Here is a 25537-nt window from a genome sequence, read left to right on the forward strand (position 1 = left end):
CAGTTGGATGGCAACGAGGTAAAAACTGATGGCGAGGATGAACCCGATTTCTACGCACAAACAAACTTACCAGCCTAGTGACTTACCATCAATAGGAGCCGACAATTAGCCAGGCTCGGATTTTGGCCAAAACTAAATATAAATTTAGTCGTATGGAAAGTATTAGTAGCCGCGTCCCAACAAATACAACAACTGCAACAGCAGCAACAACAGCAACAAAAAACTAAAAAAAACTAATCTAGAAACGCATAACGAAAATGTTTGTGACGAAAATTCTGGTGATCGTGTTAACGAACTACCTGCAATAGTATTTAGAGACAAAGATGTAGCATATATAACAAACAAACAAAACAAACCTGAAAACCTATTAGAGATTAAAGAAAGTAGAGTTTGAAGCAGTCATCTGAATACAGAGAGAGCTGCTGAAACTAAAGCTGAAAGTTAAGAGGAATGAATGAATGAAAACGTTGTACCTAAAATGAAACATGACATGATGTTTGGTAGAGCAAAAGTAACGAAATAGAAATATATATATATATATATATGTTTTGCAATATATATATATATCTATACAGAATCTGTATATGATCAAAATATATAAACAAAACTCTACTCGTGTATTATCGTTAAATGATAAGCGATTACCCTTAACCGATTCCGTTTCTAATCCTGATAATATATATATACAAGCAAAAGACTCTTAATTCGTTAAGCATTAGGGTGAGCACCTAGGACCTTACATTATGCCTTATGACAAGATGTTTGCTTAGCGAAAATATATATCTAAACAAAGACACAAACTAACTTTGCATCACAAAAACACAAACAAAAAAACGAAAAACAAAAAATGGAGTATATATTAATTTGGTTCGGTTGTTGAATATTTTCTCGATTCGCGCGTATTATTAGCAATAAATAAATAGTTTTGCATATGCATACATCTTACCTACATGTATATTTATATATATATGTGTATTTACAATAATTGAATCGGTTTAGTCTCATCGAAAGAGCAATGAAAATGGGGAAGCAGAAGAAGCATGTTTCAAAAGAAAATCATAAAACTATTTAGCTTCAAACTGACGTAGTGATAATTAGTGTCAAACACACACAAAACAAATCCCAAAATCCTAAATAACAAAAACAGAAAATCAAAAAAAAAAAAATCACAAAATTATATAATTAAAGTTTAAAATAATACAGAAAATGTTTGCGCGCACACTTATAAAGTGAATGCTCCTTTGTGACGTAGCCGCTGTAAGTTTTTGCCTTTATTTTGAAATTACGTACACTTACGAGATATTTGTATTAGTTATAATCCATTTCATTAGATAATCCGTTCGGAGCAATTCTAACCTAATTTTATGTAACTTGTATCTATGTAATTGTACTCGAACGATACTTACACTTAAGTAGTTGTTGTCTAGTTTGTTTTATTGAAATTCAAATAAAAATTATATCAAAATAAATATATCAAATTTGATGTGTTTTTCTTGCATCGAATAGCAAGGACAACATTATGGTTGATGCATTGGCTAAAAATTGTGGCATACTTTTGGGGGCGGACAATCAAAGGGATCAAAGGCTCTAAATTGGGCATATCCTCGCGAATTTTCGAAGAATCGCAAGGACCTCTTCTATCGAGCTGCATTCAAGGATTAGCAACCCAAAGAAAAAGATTTCCAAATGGGATCCAAGAGTAAAACGCTTCATTTAATGATTTAACATTTATTATATTATTTGTACAACTTAATCGTATTGGTTTGCCGCTGTGGATTTAATATCAGAATTTAAGCGAAGCATTTATATTTCGCTTCAGCCAGGACTTCAGGGTCCCACCCACGTAGTTGTCAAGCGCCAGACTGTTTGCCATCAACCGTCCGTGGCTTACCAAAGCCACCCTGGCTGACTGTGACCTGTTGGCTACGATGTCCTGCACAGACCATGCGGTCCATGGGAGCTATATTCTGGTGTGGGCATTTCAAAAGTCGCGACTCCACAGCAACAGCTGCTGATTCTGGTTAACGGCCCCAATCTGATGCTGATGGTGTCCAAGATGTCCGACGCATAGTTGACAGCCGCTTTCGCCAGACAGATTCCTTGGGGCATGGGGTCAAATTCGCCACAACCATCAGAGACTTGTCAAAACCAAACCAATTTTCAAAAGCATTAACTTTTGAACATGATTTCACCTCTAGATTATTATTTCGCTTAAATCTGAAAACCTAATATTTTGTCGAAATTCGATCTCTACAAATTGCATTAATCTTTTACTTAATATCAAGCATAATAATTTACCTAAAACTAATACGGTTTTAAGCTAGATTGATTGCATATCTAATTTATATAAATATTAGAGTAGTAAATAAATATTATAAATACATATTCCCCATTTTTCAAGCAGCCTGCTTACCGTAAGGCTGCAGCAATACTGCCACTTCATTGTCGCCGCTTATCAGTTGGCCAAAACCAAAGCTCGATGAACAAATTTGACTCAAGCTCGATGCGTGGAAAAAGCTCGAAAGCTGTCCCAAAAACTCGAGAGTTCGCCAGCAATCCAACTCCACTCAAAGGACAATGCCAACTTGGTGTTAGTGCGAGTGTGGTGAGGACTGGGATAGCAATGATAATGCGAAGTCAAAATGCCAACAATATTGTGACAGTGACAGTTCAGGACGAGACGCCATCAACGTCGCGTCGAGGACACCCATCGCGCAAAACTCGCTCAGCGAACAAAAGCACACAAAGCTAAAACGGTCGGGAAAAACTACGTAACTGATAAAGAAGACGCTTCGGGCCGAAAGCAGTACGCGGCGTACTTGGCGCGTTTTTATGGCCAGCCAGCGACGACTTTTAACTTGGTCTTTGCAAAATGGCTAATAATTTCGTAACAGTTAACGTGAACATGAGCGTATCTATATACGGGGGCAAGTGAAATGCGCACACCCAGCGATCCGGCATAACGTGACAACCATTCCCAATCTAAATTTAATGTGTTTCCAGTGTGTGCTGTGTGAGTGTGTGTGTGCTGTGTGTGTGGTGTTTTTGCTCATAACTAAAATCGAGTTTATTGTTACATTACATTATGCTGGCCTCGCCTGTCATTTGGCAAATTTTCGTTTTCATTTCGTTTACAAGACAAATTCATTTGCTTTAACATATGCAAATGTCAAAAGAACTTGTCGCACACAAACACACCACACACACAGCACACACACCCAACCTACACACAACACACACACCCAAGTCACACACAGAGACACCCAACAGAGACACACATAGACACACGCACACACACACAGCTGGTGCCGCGTGTTTATGCAAAAGAAAATTGCAGCCCTGCGGCTGTGAAATGCACACGACTTGGAGACTTCGAAAGACCGCCTCGACACTTTGCCACACATTACACATAACACATACGCCATGTTGCACGTACCCCACAGACACAGACACAGACACACACACACACAAATTATGTAAGAACATACATTAGGGTGCGTCTTACAAACAACAACGACAACATTAACAATGATAATGATGACGATAAGCATAATGATGTTGACCTATTCGATATACATATATATATTCATAGTTTGTTGTTTATATTTCATCTTGAGCTGCTCATTGTAATATCATTTCGAGTGTTTGTTGTAACACACAGAATAATAACGCTGGATGGATAACGATGGTTTATCTATATATATTGTATATATATTAAACTATGATGATTGCAACGATTGGCGTATATCTGACTCGGCTGCCACAAGGGGGGCACGCACCTCGATGCCACGGATTGGTGCACGATCCAGATGATGGATGACTTTGTACACCTCGCTGCGATTGTAGTCGAGTTTGCGCTCCGGTTTCTGGTACTTCATAAAGTTGACCCTGCGGAAAGCGAATAGCCAACGTTAGCCAGCAACGAGGCAAGCAAGCTAGGGTGCCAGTGGCAGACTGAAGGGAATTGGGGCATATCGTGTAGGGTGGACATGCAAGTGCATTTAAATAAGCGCTGCTGGTCACGTTGAAGCTCTTGGGCATACAGGAGCTCCTGCTCCTGCTCCCGCTGCCGCTCCTGTTCCTGTTCGCCTTCTCGCCGTCTTTCTGTCTCTCTCTCTGGGGCAAAGGAAACATGCAATGAACCATGTGACAAACTAACCTGTGCATTGCCTTTGCAACGCTGAGGCTTTGCAGCTCCCTGCGGGCGATGTATTGAACCGAAAACGAGCCAAACCAAAGGAATAAAAAAAAGATACACAAAAAAAAAACAGAAACAAGAAAGAACATTTCAGTTGAGCAGTTGAACGTTAGTGGCATACTCTGTACGAAGTACAATTAAAGATAGAAATTAGTTTCCAGTCACTGTGCAACTTTGACAGATTTTCTTTGCTTTTTTTCTGCTCATTATTAAATGGGGCCCCAAGTTAATTTCGCTCACTAAATAGCTTAAAACTGTAAGTAGAAAACTCATTTTTCACCAGGGCAGTTAGAACAAAAAGTGCTAAGCAACATTTCAATTGCAAAGTTTATTTTTGCTCAATGCCCAGCAAGCGCTAAGCTGCTTAATTTCATTCAACTTTAAGTTAACTGTCTATCGATACGAAGGCAAAAAAATAAAAATAAATAAAAAACTGCAAACAGCAGAATGGCATTTGTTTACATTGTGACAGCTGCCTTTTTTTTTTCTTTTGCTTTTTGCTTGATTTTAATAAAAATGTATAAAAATAAATAGTTTCGACCTTTTGGGCCTTAACTGTGCACACAAAAAAATGTGCTGTTCAGTGACAGTCAAGTTATTTCCTCGCAATCTCTTTTCTTTTTTCCTTTTTTTGATGTTATGAAAATGTTGTGCAGTGTTTTTTTTTGTTTTTTTTTTGTGGAAATTGTTTCGTCGACCTTTAAATAAGTTCTGCTGAAATCTACCTTTGACACTGCGACTGACACGGATTTTGTACGTTTTTGCGTTTGTCAGTGGATGTTTGACAAAAATTATATTATTCACAATGTAGCAGAATGCTGCAACATGATTAAGTCGATGCCCAAAAGATGTCAGCTAAGAGCGATTAATATATGATTGAATGACAAACTTGTTTGATCTCCTTAATACTTTGTCCAATGGGAATGTAAACTAAATTCAAATTACCGAGTTGAGACAATTCTTTACCCTGCTCAAGTGCAGTGTATAAAGAGCGCAACAAAAAGAGCTAAGGTCTGCTAAAATCGAAGGGAATGTAATCAAGGTAGCCACTTGTTAAGTACTACAAGACAAGGGCGGTCGAACAAAAAAGAATGCATGCTGCACGCTGCTGGTCTGCTGTTAGCCGTTGCAGTGGCAGTGGCAGTGGCAGTTGCAGGCGCATTCAAAGCCAGAGCTGTGGTTGGCAACTTACCTGAAATGCTGGCGGGTTTGAACAAACGATTCCAAAATGCAATCTATGAAAGAAACGAGAGAAGACACGAGAAACGAAAGCCAAAACGTAAGCATGCATATTAAGTGCTGGGGGTGAGGCCAAATGGGTAAAGTCAAATCAACTTCAAGCCAACAGACACCGAAATGAACTGAGACAGACAAAGCGACAGGTAGACAGAGATACAGACAGACAAGGAGAGATAGAGTGAGAGAGAGAGACAAGATGGGGTCCGCTCAATATGATCATGTTAATGAAAGTGCATCCTTTTGTGCTTGCTCCTTTTGCTGGCGGAGCAGCATTGTGGCAACAATAATAATACCTGGCATCGTAGCCCAGCAACGGGCTCTCATATGGACAGCTGTTAATGCGCAAAATGATTGTTGTTGGCCCCGTTGATTTCGTGCAGTGCGTTGATGAGAAGCCCATGGAAAATGAGAAATGCGGATGAGTATATGACAATGATGAGCATGATGAGCTGGTCTGCTTGCCTGGGATGAGCAAGTGGGGATATGGCTGAGTGGGTCTGTGCCTGTGCCTGTGACTGTGACCATGGCAATATGGCATTATGAGACACACACACAGACACACACACACAGACACAATATGGTTTTTAGCAATGTCAATTGCGATGCTGTTGATGAGCTGTCAGGGCGGAGGTGCTATCAACTGGGGAAGGGAGGCGGTTCATAAGGCAATTTCAACACAGAGATTTTTGTTTTGTTTTTTTTTTTGAGTGGCTAGATGGATAGATAGATAGATAGATAGAGATGGGTAGATATAAATGGATAGATGGATAGATAGATACGCACCCCAGAGTGCTGCCGGTTATAAGCTCCGCCTGGGCGCTGAGTGTTTCGGCAATGAATTCATCATTGTAGGCATCCTTGGGTCGATACCAGCGCCTGCCGCCGGGCAGCACCAGAGGACGCTCCGATGATGGCGTCAGGGGACCAAAGGCGCGCTTCGAACGCCTCGGATTGTTTTTGCGCACCAAATGCTCCTCGAGCTCCTCAATGACATTGTGTTTCTGGCATGTCATCATCGTCGCAAGCACCATAGCCATCCCATCCCATTCCAATCGACGCAAAGTAAACGCAAGCGAAACACACCAGAGCCCAGAGAAACACACAAGAGAAAATGTTAAGAGAAAGAGACCGTGTCAGAAAAACACGCAGAGAGAGAGAGAGAGAGAGGGAGGGATGTGGGTTTTGGTACACTCAGAGAAAAAGCAAGGGTTGAGAATTAGTAACTATTTGTGCTTGCTTCGCTTCTAAATATTGTTGAAAAATCACGAGTGAATTTTTTTTGAGCCAAATATAAAATTGTCTTGATGGAAAATTGAAAATGTACTCATTTTAAGACTTTTAAGCACTTAAAATATATGAAAACCACTTAAATACATAGTGAAAAAACTGATTTAGTTGCAATGAAATCAAATTTAAATAACTTGCAACGAGTATAAACATTTTTAACTTAAGAAATAGCTAAACTGGATTAAGTGATTGATGTTCTCTTAAAAAAAAGTTGTTGAGAGCAGTTTTAGTTGTTTTTCTCTGAGTGTATAGTAAAAATTATGCAATGGTTTCGGGTTTACATGCGTTGGTCTTTCGACTGTCACTGCTGCCTACTAATTGTCTTTTGGTTTCTGCCTTTTTGCTGCCCCGCCCCCCAAAACACGCCTTCCACGCCAAGCAACGTCCACGCTTGGAACTGTGACTTTAAATAAGACACGAAGACTCCACTGTGATTTTGGTGTTTTTTGGACTCATTTATTTAACTGGCAGTGAGGCACACAAACACACACACATATTGAAGTCTGCCAGTGTGTGTGTGTGTGAGAGTGAGTGAGTGTGTGTGTGTGTGTGAACAACAGCAAGAAGAATTTGGTGGCAATTTATCAAAATTTAAACTCGATTTAAGCTAACTAAGCGAACTAGTCTTGAAAGCGCACATTATGCTGCAAGTAGAAAAAGACAAAAACCAAATGGCGTTTTAGTTAATTTGATTTGTGGAGTTTTGGGCTACGGCAAATGTTGCAGCCAGCAATGAGCCCAAAAAAGACACACACACACACACACAGCAAACACACACATACACAGAAGAAAACTGAGAAGCAGACGGCAGCAGCAAAAAGCAGACTGAAGCTAAAACTGAAACTGAAACTGAGACTGAGACTGAGACTTGAGATGGGGCTCAGCTGGCCAGCAGCAAACAGCAAAAAATAAATTGAACTCTAACTCAAAACCAGGTTCATGCTGAACGACTAACAGATAGCCTATAAATTGTGGAGCCCAAGCCTATAAATATTAGACCTACAAAAAAAGGTTTAATTCTTGGCAAGGAGCTGGATTGTAAACAGCTTGGCAACGGTTCAAGTTGCTCATGCACATAAAATTGTGCAGATGATTAAGATGTCTTGGTTTGGAAAAAAGTCGAGTTTCGTCTTTGATTCAGAATAATTTGCCAAAAAACTCCAGCTGGTGTTTGCATAAGACTTGATTTGTTTTAGACTCGACTTGATTGAAGTTCAAAAGCAGAGCTGGCTTAGACATTGAGGAATCTATGGTTAATAACTACTCTGTTAGTGGCTCCGTTCAGAAGCTTGACACGTAAATAATAAACTAAATATGACCCAGTTTTCAAATGCTTCACTAATCGCTGCTTATTATTAGAGAAACTGCACACAAAAAGTGAACTTCAACTGTATTCGCTTGTGGCAAGTGCAAGTTGTATGTTTTTTTCCCCCTTTTTTTCGTTTGAGCCATTTTAGTTTTCAACTACAAGGTTTTTAAGCTGGCTGGCTTTAGAGAAAGTTGGTTATTTATTTTTTAATTGCCAGCAAGCTACATGGCTTAAGCAAACACAAAATGTGCGGTTTGTCTATATGACTAACAGATTTTACCATTCAGGTTTTGCAAAGCGACTCAAAACCCTTTCGAGGGCCAACAACTTTAAGCTGGCCAAATACATATTCACTCGTTGCTGTATGCTGAATGCTCAATGATTTATTTAATTTGTTTGGCTGTCTGAAAATGTTGAGAATCGAACTTGGGGCAAACTAAATGCCCATTTAGTTGGAGTAAGCACATGTTGCAAGAACTGGCCTCCAAGGAATGAGAATAGATATTAGAATTGTGCCATTGTTTGACTGAAGACTTGAACTGAAGTCGGCAAAACATGTTTTCTGCTTTCGATTTTGAGCAAAGACAGCTGACTGGCATTCGGACAGAATTCAATTTGCATTGCCTGGAATTTAAGTTGATGTTAACTTCAATTATTGTGCAGATCGACAATCTTGCATAGATAAGGAACCCAACTGCATATGACAAATTTAAATTGATTGCCTTCTGTTTGAGACTCTTTCAAGAAGTCAGATTTTGGTGTACAATCTACTCTCTGCCTAATATAAATACGCAACATTTTTCTACACTTTTCATTAAGTTTTTCTATAGTTTTTCTTTATAGTTTTTTTTTTTTGTTGTGACTTACCTTTTGCTTCTTGAAGCATTGCTCCTCGTTTGGCACATTTGGCTGGCCGCCTCCGCTCTGCTCCCGTTGGCGATTGTCGCCATTTGAGAGAGAAATTTCAGGCACTTGCAGGTCATTGCCGTCGCATTTATCCTCATTATTTTCACATGCTGCTCCTACTTCATCCGGCTGCTGCTGCTGCTGCTGCTGTTTCTCCGCAGAGTCGGACGTATCTGCAGCGAGAGGGGGGAGAGAGGGGGTTGTGGGGAAGGCATATGCAAAGTGTGCCATTAGAAAAATTTAATTAGTGTAACCTCGGCCATAACTTTGCCAACCAAAGCGCACCTTCATACTCACCCTGCTGCTGCTGCTCCAGTTCCTGCTCCTTCTCCAGCTGCTCATCGATTTGTGGCAAGTCCTCTTTCTGCTGCAGCTTAAATGTGGGCAGCAGTTCGGCCAACTGCTTGGTCACCGCATCCAGTGTTGACTGTATGGTTGAGGGTAGCGACGACAGAGCCGCTAGCTGTTTTTGCACATCGGCCAATTGTTTTTCCAGTGCCAGTTCCTCATCAGTTTTCTCTGCTACTGGCTCGGCTGCCTCGTTAGGCTCAGCTGCGGATGCTGCTCCTGTTTGCTGTTCTGCTTCTTCTTCTGCTTCTCGTTGTGCCTTCAACTCTGTCAGCTGCTGTCGCTCCTCCTCCTGCTCTTCCTTGGAGGCATCAGCCTTCTCCAACTGCTCACCTTCCGCATCCTCGGGCAGCTCATTGTTGTTGCTGTTGATTTTGTCATTGTCTGGCAATTGTTCCAAATTCGGCACTTCACTGTCCGTGGGCAGCGGTTCTTCCTCCACCTCCTTCTCCTCCTGCGGCTGCTTCTCCGACTCCTCACTTGTTGGCGGAGTTGGCTCCTTGGGCGGTGGGGTGACTTCCTTTGGCGTGGCTTCCGGCTGTCACAGGCTTAAGTTGGTGCCTGTTCAGTGTTCTTTTTTTTTTTGAGGGGTGGGTTTGGGGTGGGGATGGGTTTCATGCAACGCTACTCACCAAAGGCGATTTATCCCGCGGCATAGACTTGACAATCTTCACCTTGTACGCATTCGCGGCCCGCTGCTCCGCCTCCAGTTGTTGCTTGCTCTTGGGCACAGGGCGATCGGGTCGCTGCAGGAAGGTCGACCATTTGCGATTCTCCTTTTCCTTTTCGAGTTTCGTTTTGGTCACCTCCTCGTTGAGGGAGCGCAGCACATCGCTGGTCATGCAGACGCCCGGCTTGGGAAAGATTCTATAGAAATTAACGCTATTACACATATACATATACATATTTGAGATTTAGTGAGTGAGAGAGAAAGAGATTATGGTTTAGTTGAAGAGGAGTCGCCTCCTGGACTCCTGGACTGAACGCACCCAAGCACATTGTGCTCCTTGAGAACCTCCGATTCGCCAGACAGCACGGCAGCAATTTCCTCCTCGACCAGCTTCATATCCGACCGCTCTGACATCGCCGAGCAAGGACGATCGGGCAGCTCGGGCAAATATTGGGTGTTGTCCTCATTCTCAATTGCATTGGCATTCGCAGTCGCCGTCGCCGTCGCAGTCGCATTCGCATTCGCATTCTGCTCCTCCTTTGCCAGCCCCTGCTCAGTGTCGTTGGCATGCGAATGCATTTCCGTCACTGCTGCACTGCGACATTCCAGTTCCTCCAGTTGCGCAACCACGACCTGCTCCTGTTCCGGTATGAGCGCTTTTGTTACTTCCGTTAATGACGGCAGCGGCGAGGCGGATGCGGATGCGGTTGCCGACCGTTCAGGCGATGCCGTTGCGGACTTGGTCAACGAGCCCACCCGCAGTGGAAACCGCTTTGGTTCTTCATCGAGCTGCTCCTCGTGCTCGCTGCTCGCGCCATGTGTGTCAGCACCAGAAATTATAACCATAATTAATAGCGCTGCGGGGAACGGTGGGCGACAACTTACCGATAGACACCAAAGTAGAAAACGCTGCCGCTGCTCAGGATTAGGCTGTGAGCCTCGTCATGGGTTAACGGCATCGCAGCCGTATCATTGATACGTACAATCACATCCTCGACGCACAGGCCCGCCTCCTCAGCGATGCTGCCCTCGGCGACCTGATGGCGAAAAAATAGAAAGAATCAGTTGCTGCACTTGAAGAAAAATCTGCGTTAGAACTCTGAAAAAATCGATGTGAGAAGCAGAAATATATTTTTGACTGTACTCTAAAATGAATACAGAAAAATATACACATTTTTCGATTATTATTACAAGTTAAATGTGATCTTCGCTGGAGCCTGCAGAAATATATATTTCAATTATCAATTTAATGCTAAAAAGCGCCTATGAAAAGCATACAAATCTTATTTTTAAAAAAGATAAAACAATAAATTATCATTTTAAAATAACAGTATAGATTTTTAAGAACACATATTCTGCTAGACTAACACAAGCAAGAACACAGTTTTTCGCTGAGTGTACGCTACATAGCTATGGCAACTGTTGCGGATAAAAAATCAATTATCTGGCGTCGCGCGCAAAGTGCATATAAATAAAATGCGCGCAAAATGTCAACAAAAAAAAAAATACACACAGATAAAATGAAACCAGGAACGAGCAAGAAAAGAGTGAGTGACAGAGAGAGAGAGTGAGAGAGAGGGAGAGGGAGACATGCTACCGAATGCGGCACGTTGCGTGAGGGTTGCCCCATAAATTAACACGCTAGCAGCATCATAGGAATAATAAAAGTTTCTTGAAATCAATTTAATGCGCGTGTTGTTTACCCCACTCCCCCCCACCCACACACTCTGCTGTTCACAAAAGTTTCCACTCCTTCCATAATTTTCCAAGCAAACAGAAGAATATTTAATGGAGTTTGTGTTTTTCAATATGGAAATATTACATTTCGAAACAAGTTTGAAACTGGTTTTCAAAATGTTAATTTTCTCTATGGGAATTAATGTGTTTTTAAATGATGTCATTTAGAAAAGATTTGAAACTTTTAATATTTGAAAAACATATTTCATTTACTTAGGATTTTTGTATAAAAATGGAAGATAGAAAATCGTGTTTTATTAGAATTTATGCGATTTTCAGCAACAGTTTTTCTTCCTTATTCGAATTTCTGTATTTTTGAGCACACCTCGGAATTATGTGAAACGGTTTGCAGCCTTTAAAGTTTGATATACATGTTTAATAACTTTAGCCAAATTGAAAGCCCAAAACTAACGGGAACTGCGTAAATTGAATTTTATTGCCCGAAACTAGCTGTAATTATGCAGCAGCCCTCGTTAGATTTTACATGGTGTGTTATGTGTGTGTGTGTCTGTGTTTGTGTGTGTGTGTCTATGTGTGTGTGTCTGTGCGTGTGTGTGTGTTTGTGTGCAAGTGTGTTGCGCTTAGTTTGCCAATTATAATTTTGCAATTTGTTGCTATTTTCGCCAATGCTTAAATACAATAATATTGTTGTTGGCTGTTGGTTTTTACTGCTGGGCTTTCAGCACATTTGCTAATTTGTCGACGACTGCTGATGAATTGCAGATGAGGCACCATTAATATTGAAATTAATTTATTGCACTCACATTATGCGGCCAATTAGCAGAAAAATACATTCGGGCGATTAGACAAATAACCGAGCGATACCCTCATTCTCTATTACGAGTTTATTTTAATTAACACAATTCGCAAATAATCCCCACAAAAAACACACACACACAGGGAAAACAAATAAAAACACTCATACGCTCAGTGTTACATAACAATGAAATATTTTCAATTAATTTGCGGCACATTTTGTTGCAAAAGTTAATGCTGCTGCTGCAGCTGCATCATCTGCCCCTACTGCGGTCAGTGTTGGCAAATGGCAACCACACAGGTGCAAATGCCACAAAGGTGTGCTGCAAGCGATATTATTATTATTATTATTCTTGTAATGAACATGGCCCTAACCTTAACCACAGTCAATGGGTATTCGTAGTCGGCGCCACCGACAAGCCGAAAGCCCCACGGCACATTATCAAAGCGACACATTTTAATATCGATCACCATTATTACTATCACTCTGTCTCTCTCTTTCTCTTTCCGACACCCTCTCTCAGTAACAATAGAAACTCCGAAATTGCGACCGTTTGCTGCGCTGCTGGCGACTAACTGTTGACTCGATAAGCGAGCGGCCTGCAATCGAACTGTTCGCGACTTATCGATTTAGTGACAGACAGATCGAAGTGTGATTACACACACGGCCGCCAGAGCGCGTTAGCAGCCAATTGAAGCATACATTTTGCTTACATGCATGCTAATGAAGCTGTCACTTTCGCACACACATACACACGCCCGCATTGTCTGTGTGTGTTTGTTGTCAAGCCACATTTGCGCTAATCCTTTGGGACAGCAGTCACAGCCTTTTAGCGTTAAGTTGCAATACAGCTGCTTATGGTGTGAGTTGTTGTTGTTATGTTTACGAAAGGAGCAACAACATTTGACAATCCTTACATATATGTGTATATGCATGTATGTGTGTGTGTGTGTTGTGTAATTATGTATGCACCCAAAAAGTGCATTGAACTGCCGCTAGAGGGTTTGTTGTTATTTGCTGCTGTTGCTGTTGTTGCACTCGTTTGCCGCCGTATAAATAGCGCCAGTTGCCTGCAGCAGGCATGCAAACGTTCGCAAAGTCAGCAGTAAGCAGTCAGCAGTTGGCAGTTGGAAGTTGGAAGTTGGCAAAATGTTTATCAAAAGCGCATCGCTATATGGCCGGCAATTGGTGTTGCTGTTGGCTCTGCTGATAGCCATCATGGGCAGCGGATGTTACGCCGATGGCATTGGCGGCTTCAGAGCCGCTTCCATGACCCATCCGTTGCGTGAGGGCAAACATAAGCTGTGCGGCCCCGCCCTCAATGAGGCCATGTCAATGGTCTGTGTGAATGGCTATAATACGATACCCAAAAAACGCATGGATTCCAATCAGGCATCGCTCGTCGATGTCGTTGGTGTTGTGGCAGCGGAGCAAACACAATTACAACAGCCGCGTGGCAGTGATGATGGCTACGCGTTAAGTCCATTGCTGTCTAGCATTTATGGAACGGAGGTGCTCATCAAAACACGACGCTTGCGGCGACAACGTGCCGGCATTTATGATGAATGCTGTGTCAATTCATGTAGCTATCCGGAACTCTTGGCCTATTGCCGCTCGTAATCGTCATACTCACGCACGAACGCACGCACACAAGCACACACACGCACGCATACACATACTCATACTCGCAAGCGATATTGTACTCATATACTCGTAATCTTAATCGTAATCGTAATCGTTATCGTTATCGTACCCACTTATTTATGCAGCACAAATTTTAGCTAATGAATAAAAAGTAGAACTGTGCAACAAAAGACAAAAACCAAAGGAAAAAACTTTCACAGCTCAGCAAAAGCTAAAGCAAAAGTTACTACGAAAATTTGCATACGAACACAAAGTGTAAAAGACCCTCTCCCCTCAAACCCCAATCCCCAACACCCAACACCCCAAATAGCAACTCCTGCCATTATTTCCATACTCCACACGCAGCAAAATCAGCAGCAGCTAAATGACTAACTTTAGCCCCAGCTTCAGCTTCAGCTTCAGCTGGCTGTTAACCGCGCTTCTTCCATTTCTGTGGATGCCAGATGAGGCCATCGCCCGCATCGGTAAGTATCGAGAGAGATCCCAATGAATGACCAACTAACAGCTACCCTGTGTCCAGTTTTTTCAATAGATATATGTGCATGTCGCTCAAAACATACTCAAAAGTATTTTATCCATATGTACATTTGTGCCCCGGGGATTTTAAAGTGCTTGGTGCTCTCGAAATGGGAATTCCCAAACTTAGAATTTAAATTAATGTACTTCATAAAAATAAAACATTACGCCTTGCAATGGCGGTTAGCCAGAATGTATCTTTCTGTTCGTTTGTTTTTTGTTATTTTTTCTTCTTATTTTATTCTTTAAATCTATCCCTCGAGGGACAATCATTAAATTTTGCGATAATGGCATCATTGGATTGTGCGTAAGACTAGCGACATGTTCTTGAACGAGTCGTCGGCAGGGGAGGGAGACAGGTTCCAAGTGAGGACGACTGACGGTAATGAGATTGAAAAATGTAACTAGCCCCGAGACTGAAATGCTTCAAGATTCCACCATTAATTTCTACAAAAACAAAACACAATGAACATACTAAGCCTGGGTATCTGAAATGTTTACTTAAAAAGAATACTCATTTAATCTATGTTTACACATGTAAATCGCTTAATATGCGTTGTTCAACTCTGCTTGTCATTTATTACAAAACAACTGAATTAAATATGACCAAGAGTCAAATTTAATATATGTTTAAAATCGTGTTAATGAATACCCCTCTCCCTCCAGCGATTGCAGGGTATAGTTTGAGCAACAACTCATTTGATATTCATAAATGCAGGCAAGGCAAGGAAAGGCAAGGAAATGCCTTAGGTTCGCACACGCCAGAACCTTGCGTTGTCTTTTCACACCAAAATTGTTTAATTGGCTGACAAAGACGCAAACCGTAGTGGGCGTGGCACTGCGTAGTCGCCCACGTGCCACCCTCGGCAATGGGTGAAATTTGCATAAGCCAACGAAAAGTGAACGTTGACATTGAATGAGTTTAGCAAGCTGCTATAGCTACTCGAAAATGCACTCAACTTGTCCCAATAACCTGTAACGCAATTTGACACCGAAGTAGTTCCACTTGGACAGATGTGGCATGCCACCTCAACCCAAAGTGTCATTGCAGAGTATATAAGCATGCGGCAGCGAGTGTGCCGGCATCAGTTCCATCGCATCGAAGCATCTAATCCCAGTTAATACAATGTGCAAGTCAATTTCCCTCTCGGTGGCCTTCCTCTTCGCCTTGTGCGTTGTGGCATCTTCAAGCTCGTCCCCTTCGATGCGCCTGTGCAGCGTACATCTTAACGATATGTTGAGCAAACTGTGTAGTGCCACAGGATACAATCGAATCATCCATAAGCGCGGCTCACGTAAGTCCAATTTAGAGTTTTCGTGGGCAATCCTAAACTTTCCCATTTCGGATGCACTGCAGCCCTCATGGACATGGACCCTCTCGATCCCATTCAATATATTGAGGAGAAGGAGTCTTCCTCTGACGAGCTGCTTCCATATCCCTTAACAAATGGACGCCTGCGCAACATCTACCAGGACAACATCATCAACTCCTTAACCTCTACCCGACGACGCACTCGCCAGGGAATTGTTGACGAATGCTGCAAAAGGAGTTGCGACATAAATGAACTCACCAACTACTGTGCCGCCTAAGTCCTGAATTTGTAGAACCTTCGAATTGTTACCCCTGATATTGTATTTACATGACGCAAACCCACAAGTTGTATTTAAATTATAAATGCTTTTAATAAAAGTCAAGCTGCATACACGAATGTAAAGATTATGATAAGAAATTATACCGAATCAGAAGCATCCTGCATATGTTTAACAATTGACTTCAACTAAATAAAGAGGACTACAATCTGAGTACCTGGCTGGTGGTATGAATGTATTCGTGTCTAAGCAAGATGCCATAAAAAAATTGGTTGATGGATCTTAAATATATTCATCAAACAACAATGTTTCCAGGGTAAACCATAAACATTTCTGCTCAGAAAATCAATAATCGCAATCCAAACACAACTGCTTTTCAAGAAAAATAACTCCAACACTGAATTGAAATCAGAAAATTCGTATTTTCTTGGCAACTATCAATGAAATGTTTTGAACACTGGTCTCTGCTGGATATGCAAAGCATAGGATCCAGCTTTGAGCAATTTTCTGTATTAAAAATACTTTCTATATAAGTTGATAACATGACTTTCGATGCTTGTTTCATTTAGTTCAGCAGCCCATCGATAAATGCACATCGATTAAGCCACACTTTTTAAGCTAGAATTATGAAATTCTAAGTTTGTATTGCTGGAGATGTTTTTACAGCTCAGTACGCCCGGCAACGCCCATCTTCAACCGCCCCCAATAATAGGAAATGCCGAAGGCCATCACAATTTAAGTCAATAAATCTAAAAGATTCACTAATGACAGCTTTTGGGAAAAGTCTAGGCAGGCAATAGTAATGGCTTAAAAACGCATTTAGAAAAATAGTTCTAACTTGGATATAGCTTTACCAAGAACCTACTTTATCGGTCTGCATTCCAGTATAATGGGGTCATCTCCGAGCGCAAACGTTTTGAAAAAATGAAATGAGAAATTCTTCATTCACAACTTTCCCATATCTAAAAGCAACTTTCACTTATTAAAACCTGTTACAGTCCAGATCTAAGTTGGAACCGTAGTTGCCGAAGCCCTTTTCGATATCCTTATTATGGTTGCCATTGTATTGTGTTGAGTGGGTACGGTTCAGTCGTGTAGCATTGAAGTAGTACCTGATATAGAAACACTCCATGCTCTACTCGAACCTTAATTTTTGGTGATGTTACTAGTTGAAAATCTAAGAATGATTAGCAAAGCAAATAAGAAACTTTTTCGTCTATACAGAAAACAGAATTAAATATCACGAAGAGTCAAATTGAATACATTGTTAAGCTCGTAAAAAAAATACCCCTCTCCCTCCAGCGATTGCAGGGTATAGTTTGAGAAACAACTCATTTGATATTCATAAATGCAGGCAAGGCAAGGAAAGGCAAGGAAATGCCTTAGGTTCGCACACGCCAGAACCTTGCGTTGTCTTTTCACACCAAAATTGTTTAATTGGCTGACAAAGACGCAAACCGTAGTGGGCGTGGCACTGCGTAGTCGCCCACGTGCCACCCTCGGCAATGGGTGAAATTTGCATAAGCCAACGAAAAGTGAACGTTGACATTGAATGAGTTTAGCAAGCTGCTATAGCTACTCGAAAATGCACTCAACTTGTCCCAATAACCTGTAACGCAATTTGACACCGAAGTAGTTCCACTTGGACAGATGTGGCATGCCACCTCAACCCAAAGTGTCATTGCAGAGTATATAAGCATGCGGCAGCGAGTGTGCCGGCATCAGTTCCATCGCATCGAAGCATCTAATCCAAGTTAATACAATGTGCAAGTCAATTTCCCTCTCGGTGGCCTTCCTCTTCGCCTTGTGCGTTGTGGCATCTTCAAGCTCGTCCCCCTCGATGCGCCTGTGCAGCGTACATCTTAACGATATGTTGAGCAAACTGTGTAGTGCCACAGGATACAATCGAATCATCCATAAGCGCGGCTCACGTAAGTCCAATTTAGAGTTTTCATGGGCAATCCTAAACTTCCCCATTTCGGATGCACTGCAGCCCTCATGGACATGGACCCTCTCGATCCCATTCAATATATTGAGGAGAAGGAGGCTTCCTCTGCCGAGCTGCTTCCTTATCGTTTGAGCAACGGACGCCTGCGTAACATTTTCCAGGATAACGGCCTCAGCTCTCTAACCTCCACCCGACGACGCACTCGTGCGGGAATTGTTGACGAATGCTGCAGGAGGTCTTGCCAACTTGAAGAACTGACTAATTACTGTGCCGCCTAAGTGCAAGCCATAGGACAGTAGACATCCCTTTTGAAGCACCGTGATCAGAGTACATTTTGAAATTGATTGAACCCTAGAATTGTTACGCCCTACCCCTATATGAAAATCCACGTGTTGTATTTATATTATAGATGCTTTCAATAAAAAGCCAAGCTGCATAAACGATTGTTAAGATTACAGTGATGAGGGTTTATGATGGGATTAACATTTAAGCACCACACCCGGTGTATGAACATTGGATTATCAATGCCAAAAAAATCCATAGCAACTTAATCTAAAACACAAATTATATCTATAAACTTATAATAACAATATTTATATGATGAACTGAAAGAATGAACTATTTTGATTCGCATCCAAAGATAATGAGTTCATCTAAGTTCTCAAACAAATTTCACAAGTCTAAAGCAACTTAAAGTAATTTAAACAATCACATAAAACAAATAACATTCATAAATAAATACGTACATATATTTTTATTTTATAATTTCCTTTTTCTATGCTTAAGGCTAATGTTTTATTTATAAGTATTTATACAGTTAGAAGCTAGTCAAAATGAGCTGGCTTAAAGCTAATCCAAATGGTTTCCAATCAAGAACTAGCAGAGAGTAGGCTAGATTAAGGGACTCGGCCTGCAGTAGGAGGCGAGTTCCGTATAGGTGCAAGATCTGGCGCAACAATCATCGTAGACACCAAAACGACGATGTCGACTATTCACCAGATGACGATGGGCACTCTCGCCCAGGAGCATCTGCAACATTGGCTGTGAATTGGAATCCAGATTCGAATAGGAGCCGGCATACTCATTGCTGATGCCATTGTATTGTACTGGAGGAGGCACTGCCAAACACAGAAATTCAATTATAGCAGTTGGGAAAGGTGAACTCGTTGTGCTTACCATTGGCACGCTTCATTTCCGTATTGTAGCCGTACGAGCAAATCCTTTCCAGCATTTCGGGCAGCTCGGTGCCACAGAGACGAATCGCGTCCACTTGCAGCACCAGAAACGCCAGGCTGCAGATCAAACACTGCACTTTAACGTTTTCCAAATGCATTATGCTATTTTTGGCTGCTAATCCTTTGTTGTCTGTACACACGCAACACACTGAACCACTGTGAATTCGTGGCAAACTAGAACTGTGCCCCGTGCTGCGGCAACGCAACGCTTTATACGATAACGTTTGCACTGCCGAGAGGAACACACAGCGGAGCATACACACAAACACACACACACAAAGAGTCTGTCAGGGTGTGTTAGGTGTTGTGTCAGTTAGCTGAGGCGCCCAACCAGACAGCCAGATTGCCATAGACTACGAGGAGCGAGGAGCGGAGGTGTGCGGATGGTTTGGGTTTACTCATATCAGCTGACGTCTTTTGTTTATGTTGTGCCGTGCAAAATAATAACGCGTAGATCACAACTGTTGAAAAACAAAGTCAAGTGCTGTCTCCTCCACTATCCCCCCTCATCCTTTCAGCTATTGTTGTTTACACATACTCTGGAAAACGAACTGGTATGCCCAGCTGGATATCAGGCCACTGACTATATAGTTGATATGGGATGCCAAGTAAACAATATTAACATCAATTTGTATATTTTTTCAATAATTGTGTATACAAAAGATATCTATCTATCTCTATTTTTAGATCAATTGCTATCAATAGCACTCGCCACTTGACTCAAATATTCGTTGCTAGCACACAAAGCGGAATTGTTGTTGGCCAACGAAAGTGATTTCTCCTTCTTTCAGAATTATTCTATTTATTTATTAATTGCATTTGGAGAGTATACAAAATTCGCTGCAACTGAAGCCATTGTTATTTTTCGCACGAAAACATAACGTCATCTAATTAAAAATTCAAAATTTTCATTACTGCTGCGAGAATGCAAGGGCACAAGCACTTTCTCATTCACCGGGGAGCGGGGGAGGCTGGCTAAAATGCCGGGGAAGTACCCAGTTGGTGGCCCAAAGTGGTTGGCAGGGAGGGAGCAGTGCGAGGGGGGAGACACTGAAGAGCACTAAGCTGAAGGCATTTGATGCTATAAGTTGCCTTTTGTTTGCTGTTTTGTATTGTTATCGAGTAACTTTATTGCTTCCTTGAAATATTACAATAAAACATTGCGAATTATTAAAAAGTATGTATATAATTATATGTATATATATATATATGTGTATATATGTATATGTATATGCGTAAATTAGTTATTTTCCTTTTTTAAGGCAGAGGCTAAGTGTTATTGAATGAATTGCAAAACGTGCGTTTTGTTTCAAAGTTTCCGTTTTGGGTATAATCCGTTAATGGTTTGAGCCAGGCCAAGTCCAAGTCCAAGTCCGCGTCCAAGTTCAAGTTTAAGCGCAATATTCCAGGATGTCGTCGTAGGAGCAGCCTTTATTGCAGCATTCATGGGTTATCCTTCGACGCGGACGTCGCAGCTCACGATCACTGCCCGCCTCATTGATGGTGTCCTGGTCCAGTTGTTGCCTCAATGCCAACAGTTGCCACTTGTGGCGCAACGCCTGCTCGGGTGTCCTGGGGCTTCTGTCCGCTTAAAACTCATGTTAGTTCAGGCACCAGTTGGGTGGGGGATGGTGGACTTGTCAATCTGTACTTACAATTGATTGAGCGCTTAATTTTGCGTGAGAATCCATTAACACAAATCAGATCAAGGGCCTCGTTGAGTGCATCTCCGCACAGTTTCTTGCGACCTTCGACCTGCTCCACCAGCTGCCACATGGCGACCATCAGCAGCAGCGATAGACTGAATCGCAAGCTCATCTTGCTCCCGACCAAGTCCCCGATCCCAGATCGTCACTCTCTCTCTGAATATCCTGTATCCTATATGCTGTCGTTCCACGTTCGATTGGACGACTCTCGTAAACCAATTGATCAATGCGCATGCCAACGTCAAACTGATTGCAGGAACGGTTCAACACTCGCCTCAAAGGCTCACAGTGACTTCTTGATCTGTGTCACGCTCTCCCTTCCGGCCAGGTAGCAAATCAGGTCTGTCGGGGCAATGTGTGTGTTGTGGCTTTTTCAGGGTTTTCACGGCCAGCTGGCCTGTGGCGGTCTTTCCCGGTTTTCTCGTATTTGGAAAATCGAGCTTCCCCTTTAATCCCTACTCTGACTGACTTGTTAACCTTTTAGCTGTCAACTGTCAACTCTCAATTCTCTTTTGTAGGCTACTTCTGGCACGTGAGTGACCTGCATCTGGACACATTCTACTCCACACAGGGCGACATTTACAAAAGTTGCTGGCAGCTGGCAGCTCGCAACCCGGCCTCCTCTGCCGCCGTGCAGGATCTGGAGTCACCGGGTCCCTTTGGCAACTACAACTGCGACAGTCCCTGGAGTCTGGTCGAGTCAGCGGTGAAGACCATGAAGGCCAAACAGGGCGACAATGTGGAGTTTGTGCTCTGGACAGGCGATGCCCTCTCCCATTCCGCTCAAGCGCTCTCCGAGCAGCGGCAGCACGAGATTTTGCGCAACATTACCGAGCTGCTGGGACGCAGCTTCTCCTCGCCCTTCATCTTTCCGGTGCTGGGCCACGAGGATGGCGGTCTGCACAAGTACAAACAAATGGGTGAGCTCTGGCGTCACTGGCTGCCCACCGAGGCGCTTGTCACCTTCGAGCAGGGAGGCTACTATTCCATCGAGCAGACTAGGAGTCGCCTGCGCATCGTGGCACTGAACACCAACTTTATGCGACACGACTACGATGTGGACTCCAAGCAGGCGCAGAGTCTGCGCTGGCCAGTCGAATACTATGCGGAACCTAAGGCATCCAGTCGCACAACCACCGCCCAGGATCAACTGCAGGCCGAGCAGCAGTGGCTCTGGCTGGATGAGATCCTTACCAAGTCGAGGAATAAACAAGAAACGGTAAGCAAACTTAGCCACTATCAAAACTGTATTGCTTTTGAAATTGAAAATCGATTCAGTTTTATTTAAATTATGGCAAAGGAAAATTTAAATTTTTCCATAAGCATTTTTTAGGGCATCATTTTAAGATGGAAATCGAGCCAGAATTGCGTTCCCGACTTTAATTATAAGTATTGACAGTGATATGGACATATTTAACCCTGTCCCTCACTTTCTAGGCATACTTACAGGATGTTCTCTTAGATACTAGATTAGTATCTTAGGTAGCTAACTTGTACATTTATATATTCATTTCTTATTGCAGGTCTATATAGTGGGTCACATGCCGCCTGGAGTGGATGAGCGTTACCTGGGCACACCACACCATGGTCAACTGATCTTTACGGAGCGGAATAACCAACGATATTTGGATATAGTGCGCAAGTATGCCTCGGTCATACAGGGTCAGTTCTTTGGTCATCTGCACTCGGACACCTTTCGGCTGATCTACGATGAGCAAGGTAATGATCAAGAGTAGACTGGCATTAATTGGAGTGGTTTAATGACAATTTGCTTGGACAGGCACACCCATTTCTTGGCTGATGACGGCGCCGTCTGTGGTGCCACGCAAGGAGGGTATTGGTGCCTCCAACAATCCGGCACTGCGACTGTACAAGTTTGATACGGGCAGCGGTCAGGTGTTGGACTACACACAGTATTGGTTGGATCTGCCGTTGGCAAACCGGGTTCACGAACCCCTCTGGCAGCCCGAATACAATCTGACCCACTATTATGGATTGGGCGAGATCTCGGCGATAGCGTTGCATAACTTTGTGGAGCGTTTTACGGGCAGGGATGCCTCCTGGTTTGGCAGGTGTGTATTCAAGTGGAACTCTATCGCCTCTAATGCCCCCTCTTATCTTTCGCCTAACCACAACCCACTTAGATATCAACGTGCGAATGCTGTCCGGTTTCAGTCGGGTTCCGCCTGCTTGGGTCACTGCATGCTCAATCATTATTGCGCCATCACTCGGCTGGACTACGACGAGTTCCGGCTGTGTCTGGAGACGGAACAGCTGCCGTTGCAGGGCCAGGCAACGGTGGCAGGGTTGAGCAGCTGCTGTGCTGTCATCTCGCTGCTGCTGTTGACGCTGAGCTTTCTCCGCTGTTCACTGGTGCAGCAGCAGCTGGAGACGACAACGATCACGAATTTATAAGTGAATTAACGAAACGATGAGTTTAAAGAAAGTACAGAGGACGACTTGGGAAAGTTTCCTCAACTCCCATCTTAAGCTGCATGCAGGCGCGCACTTTTCCTAATGTCAAATAAATAATGCGCTAATCAAAACTCAACTTATGCTGTACTTGTGCATGTCTCTCTGTGTGTGTGTGTGTGTGTGCTTCTGTGTGTGTGTGCTTCTGTGTGTGTGTGTGTGTGTATGTGTGTGCTTCTGTGTGTGTGTGTGTGCTGGGTGCTTGTGTGCGCCTGTGTGGTACAGCCATATCATATGTGTGTGTGATAAAATTCGTCTATTATTATTGCTATAATTATTATAATTAAATGTATTATATACTAAACATATGAAAATAAACGCAAACAATTTTTAATGTTAAATTTTGGGCTTATTTTTCGATAAATATTTAAGCTTTCCGATGTTGTAAACAAATGCATTAATTTGCGCAAACAAGTCAGCCAGTCAAATAAACATTCGTTCTGCCTGCATGCCTGTTTTTTATGGCCAACTCCATTAAACTGGCAAAAACCGCAGCGTACATATTAAAGCAGCAACTGTGTGTTTGTGTGTGTGTGTGTGTGGCAAGTGTGTGTGTGTGTTTCGGCTGTGGCAAAGACAATTTGGGGCCAGCTTTGGGCTTCAGTCCGTTGACGTACACATCATGAGTAATGCATGAGCATGTTGTAACCAACCAACCGACCCTGCCGCAGCTTGTTGCATGCCCCGTTCACAAACGAACGATTCGACTGCCTGTCTCCAATTTGCCCAACCACTACCGCTGCTGCTGCTGCTGCTGCTGCCGTTGCTGCTCCCGCTGCATGCGTGACACTCGGTGCTACGTGCTGTCCAAGTAAATTATTGGCGAAATCTACGCTAGCATTTGATATTGGCGTATTTGTTAGACAGCCTGCTTTTATAGCCCCCAATCCCCAACCACCAACTACCAACCACCAACCATCGGCCATCAACCATCAAGCAGCAACCACCAACCTCTTTCCACAGCACACCTGATATATGTTGGGCTCCTTATTGCATACTTTCAGGCGCTTCATTTTATCAGGTCTATCAAAGTTGCACTTGCAACAACAGCAGCAGCAACAACAGCAACAACAACTGTCACTGCAACACAACCCGCAGTCATTAAAGTTTATTAAGAAATTTCTAACAACTCTTAGTCAATCTTAGATTGCAAACTTCCCTTCCTATCCTTCCACCAGCTGTCCTTCATCCCAATCACTTGTTCATCCGAATTCGCTGTAGAAGTCGAGGACAAAACTGTTTGCTGGCTTTTGCGGCTTCTGCAATTTGGCAAAAGTTCTCTGCTATTCCCCAACGCCTCTCCCCTGACCCCTGCCATAGTCCATCTGAGATTGGATTTGGGGTTTTCGGTTGAGAACCATCTTGGTTTCCCATCACATCGTATTTACCCATTCATTTGGCTTCTGCGCACAGTTCTTGGTCCTCCACAGGCAACAACAGCAACAGCAACAGCAATGGCAGGAACAACACCTACAACACCTAACTAAGCAAATACTTGTAATGCAACAGCGCAGACAACTTTTGCAAATGCTCGCACATAAGCATAAACAACTATTAAGGATGTGGTTATTGCGACTGCCCGACTTGTTGACACCCTGTAAGCAAGTAGCCAAAACTATGCAGATTTCATTTGTGGCTTAATATACACTTTCAATTGTAATTATTAATTCATATTCATTTGAATTAAAGCAAGTTCGTTTCAACTTGGAGTGCAAACAAAATTCGACTAAATTCGCATGCCAAATATTAATTAGAGTAATTCAATCAGCAAGTTTGTTTGCTCAAATGCCACATTATGAGTTTCGCTCAACAATTGAATCGTATATTAATTACAGTGTTCTCTTTGCTAAGTGTATTTTAATGAGCTGCTCCACAATCATTGCATACATATGTGAATTAGAAATGATTGCTCGATTTAGCTGCAGATGTGCTCTTGATAAGGCACTGTGAATAAACTGTGAATATTAAGATTATT

The 25537-nt window shown here is 42.6% G+C and overlaps 8 protein-coding genes across 28 annotated transcripts in view; 5 read left to right on the forward strand and 3 right to left on the reverse strand.

Moving 5' to 3' along the window:
- The window catches only part of LOC6556946 (anion exchange protein 3), a 29786-nt gene extending 28317 nt beyond the window's left edge, over positions 1 to 1469 (forward strand). For all 12 annotated transcript variants that reach the window (XM_032743460.2, XM_032743461.2, XM_032743459.2 and 9 more), the window contains one exon: positions 4 to 1469. In XM_032743460.2, coding sequence (XP_032599351.1) covers positions 4 to 78 — 75 coding nt within the window. In that variant the 3' untranslated portion in view covers positions 79 to 1469. The remainder of the gene's footprint in view (positions 1 to 3) is intronic.
- A 1196-nt stretch (positions 1470 to 2665) lies between these two features.
- On the forward strand, positions 2666 to 23710 carry LOC6557056 (acid sphingomyelinase-like phosphodiesterase 3b). Of its 3 annotated transcripts, none has more exons than XM_043215364.1 (6): positions 2666 to 2964; positions 14221 to 14559; positions 21609 to 22309; positions 22614 to 22809; positions 22871 to 23162; positions 23235 to 23710. In XM_043215364.1, exons 2-6 carry the CDS (start codon positions 14460 to 14462, stop codon positions 23503 to 23505), a joined length of 1560 nt encoding a protein of 519 aa, XP_043071299.1. In that variant the 5' UTR covers positions 2666 to 2964; positions 14221 to 14459; the 3' UTR covers positions 23506 to 23710. The 3 variants fall into 3 exon arrangements, with proteins under 3 accessions (XP_043071299.1, XP_032590580.1, XP_043071300.1); XM_032734689.1 differs by lacking the exon at positions 2666 to 2964 and adding an exon at positions 2966 to 3013; XM_043215365.1 differs by lacking the exon at positions 2666 to 2964 and adding an exon at positions 5139 to 5477.
- LOC6556918 (inner centromere protein A) lies at positions 3681 to 13076 on the reverse strand. Of its 8 annotated transcripts, none has more exons than XM_001983647.3 (8): positions 12826 to 13058; positions 10843 to 10994; positions 10277 to 10762; positions 9920 to 10154; positions 9237 to 9825; positions 8901 to 9112; positions 6221 to 6438; positions 3681 to 3888 (listed from the first exon to the last, which is right to left on the reverse strand). In XM_001983647.3, the coding sequence occupies exons 1-8, from the start codon at positions 12922 to 12924 to the stop codon at positions 3720 to 3722; spliced, it is 2160 nt and encodes a 719-aa protein (XP_001983683.1). In that variant the 5' UTR covers positions 12925 to 13058; the 3' UTR covers positions 3681 to 3719. The 8 variants fall into 8 exon arrangements, with proteins under 8 accessions (XP_001983683.1, XP_032590553.1, XP_032590548.1 ...); XM_032734662.2 differs by having other exon boundaries at positions 9920 to 10169; positions 12826 to 13030; XM_032734657.2 differs by having other exon boundaries at positions 9225 to 9825; positions 9920 to 10169; positions 12826 to 13015.
- LOC6556876 (probable insulin-like peptide 1) lies at positions 13386 to 14213 on the forward strand. The gene has a single exon (XM_001983646.3). The coding sequence runs from the start codon at positions 13601 to 13603 to the stop codon at positions 14069 to 14071; it is 471 nt and encodes a 156-aa protein (XP_001983682.1). The 5' UTR covers positions 13386 to 13600; the 3' UTR covers positions 14072 to 14213.
- LOC6556922 (probable insulin-like peptide 2) lies at positions 15728 to 16320 on the forward strand. The gene is made up of 2 exons (XM_001983645.2): positions 15728 to 15906; positions 15969 to 16320. Exons 1-2 carry the CDS (start codon positions 15738 to 15740, stop codon positions 16199 to 16201), a joined length of 402 nt encoding a protein of 133 aa, XP_001983681.1. The 5' UTR covers positions 15728 to 15737; the 3' UTR covers positions 16202 to 16320.
- On the forward strand, positions 17959 to 18589 carry LOC6556893 (probable insulin-like peptide 2). The gene is made up of 2 exons (XM_001983644.2): positions 17959 to 18132; positions 18195 to 18589. Exons 1-2 carry the CDS (start codon positions 17964 to 17966, stop codon positions 18425 to 18427), a joined length of 402 nt encoding a protein of 133 aa, XP_001983680.1. The 5' UTR covers positions 17959 to 17963; the 3' UTR covers positions 18428 to 18589.
- Positions 18759 to 19563, reverse strand: LOC6556947 (probable insulin-like peptide 3). Its single transcript, XM_001983643.2, has 2 exons — positions 19326 to 19563; positions 18759 to 19267 (listed from the first exon to the last, which is right to left on the reverse strand). The coding sequence occupies exons 1-2, from the start codon at positions 19480 to 19482 to the stop codon at positions 19041 to 19043; spliced, it is 384 nt and encodes a 127-aa protein (XP_001983679.1). The 5' UTR covers positions 19483 to 19563; the 3' UTR covers positions 18759 to 19040.
- Positions 20624 to 21202, reverse strand: LOC6556940 (probable insulin-like peptide 4). Its single transcript, XM_032734704.1, is given in 2 exon segments — positions 20624 to 20877; positions 20930 to 21202. Coding segments are annotated over 2 exon segments (375 nt in total). The 3' UTR covers positions 20624 to 20775.
- Positions 23711 to 25537: the final 1827 nt, after the last annotated feature.

This window comes from Drosophila grimshawi, unplaced genomic scaffold (genome assembly GCF_018153295.1).
Source record: "Drosophila grimshawi isolate 15287-2541.00 unplaced genomic scaffold, ASM1815329v1 contig_44, whole genome shotgun sequence".
Classification (NCBI taxonomy): Eukaryota; Metazoa; Arthropoda; class Insecta; order Diptera; family Drosophilidae; genus Drosophila; species Drosophila grimshawi.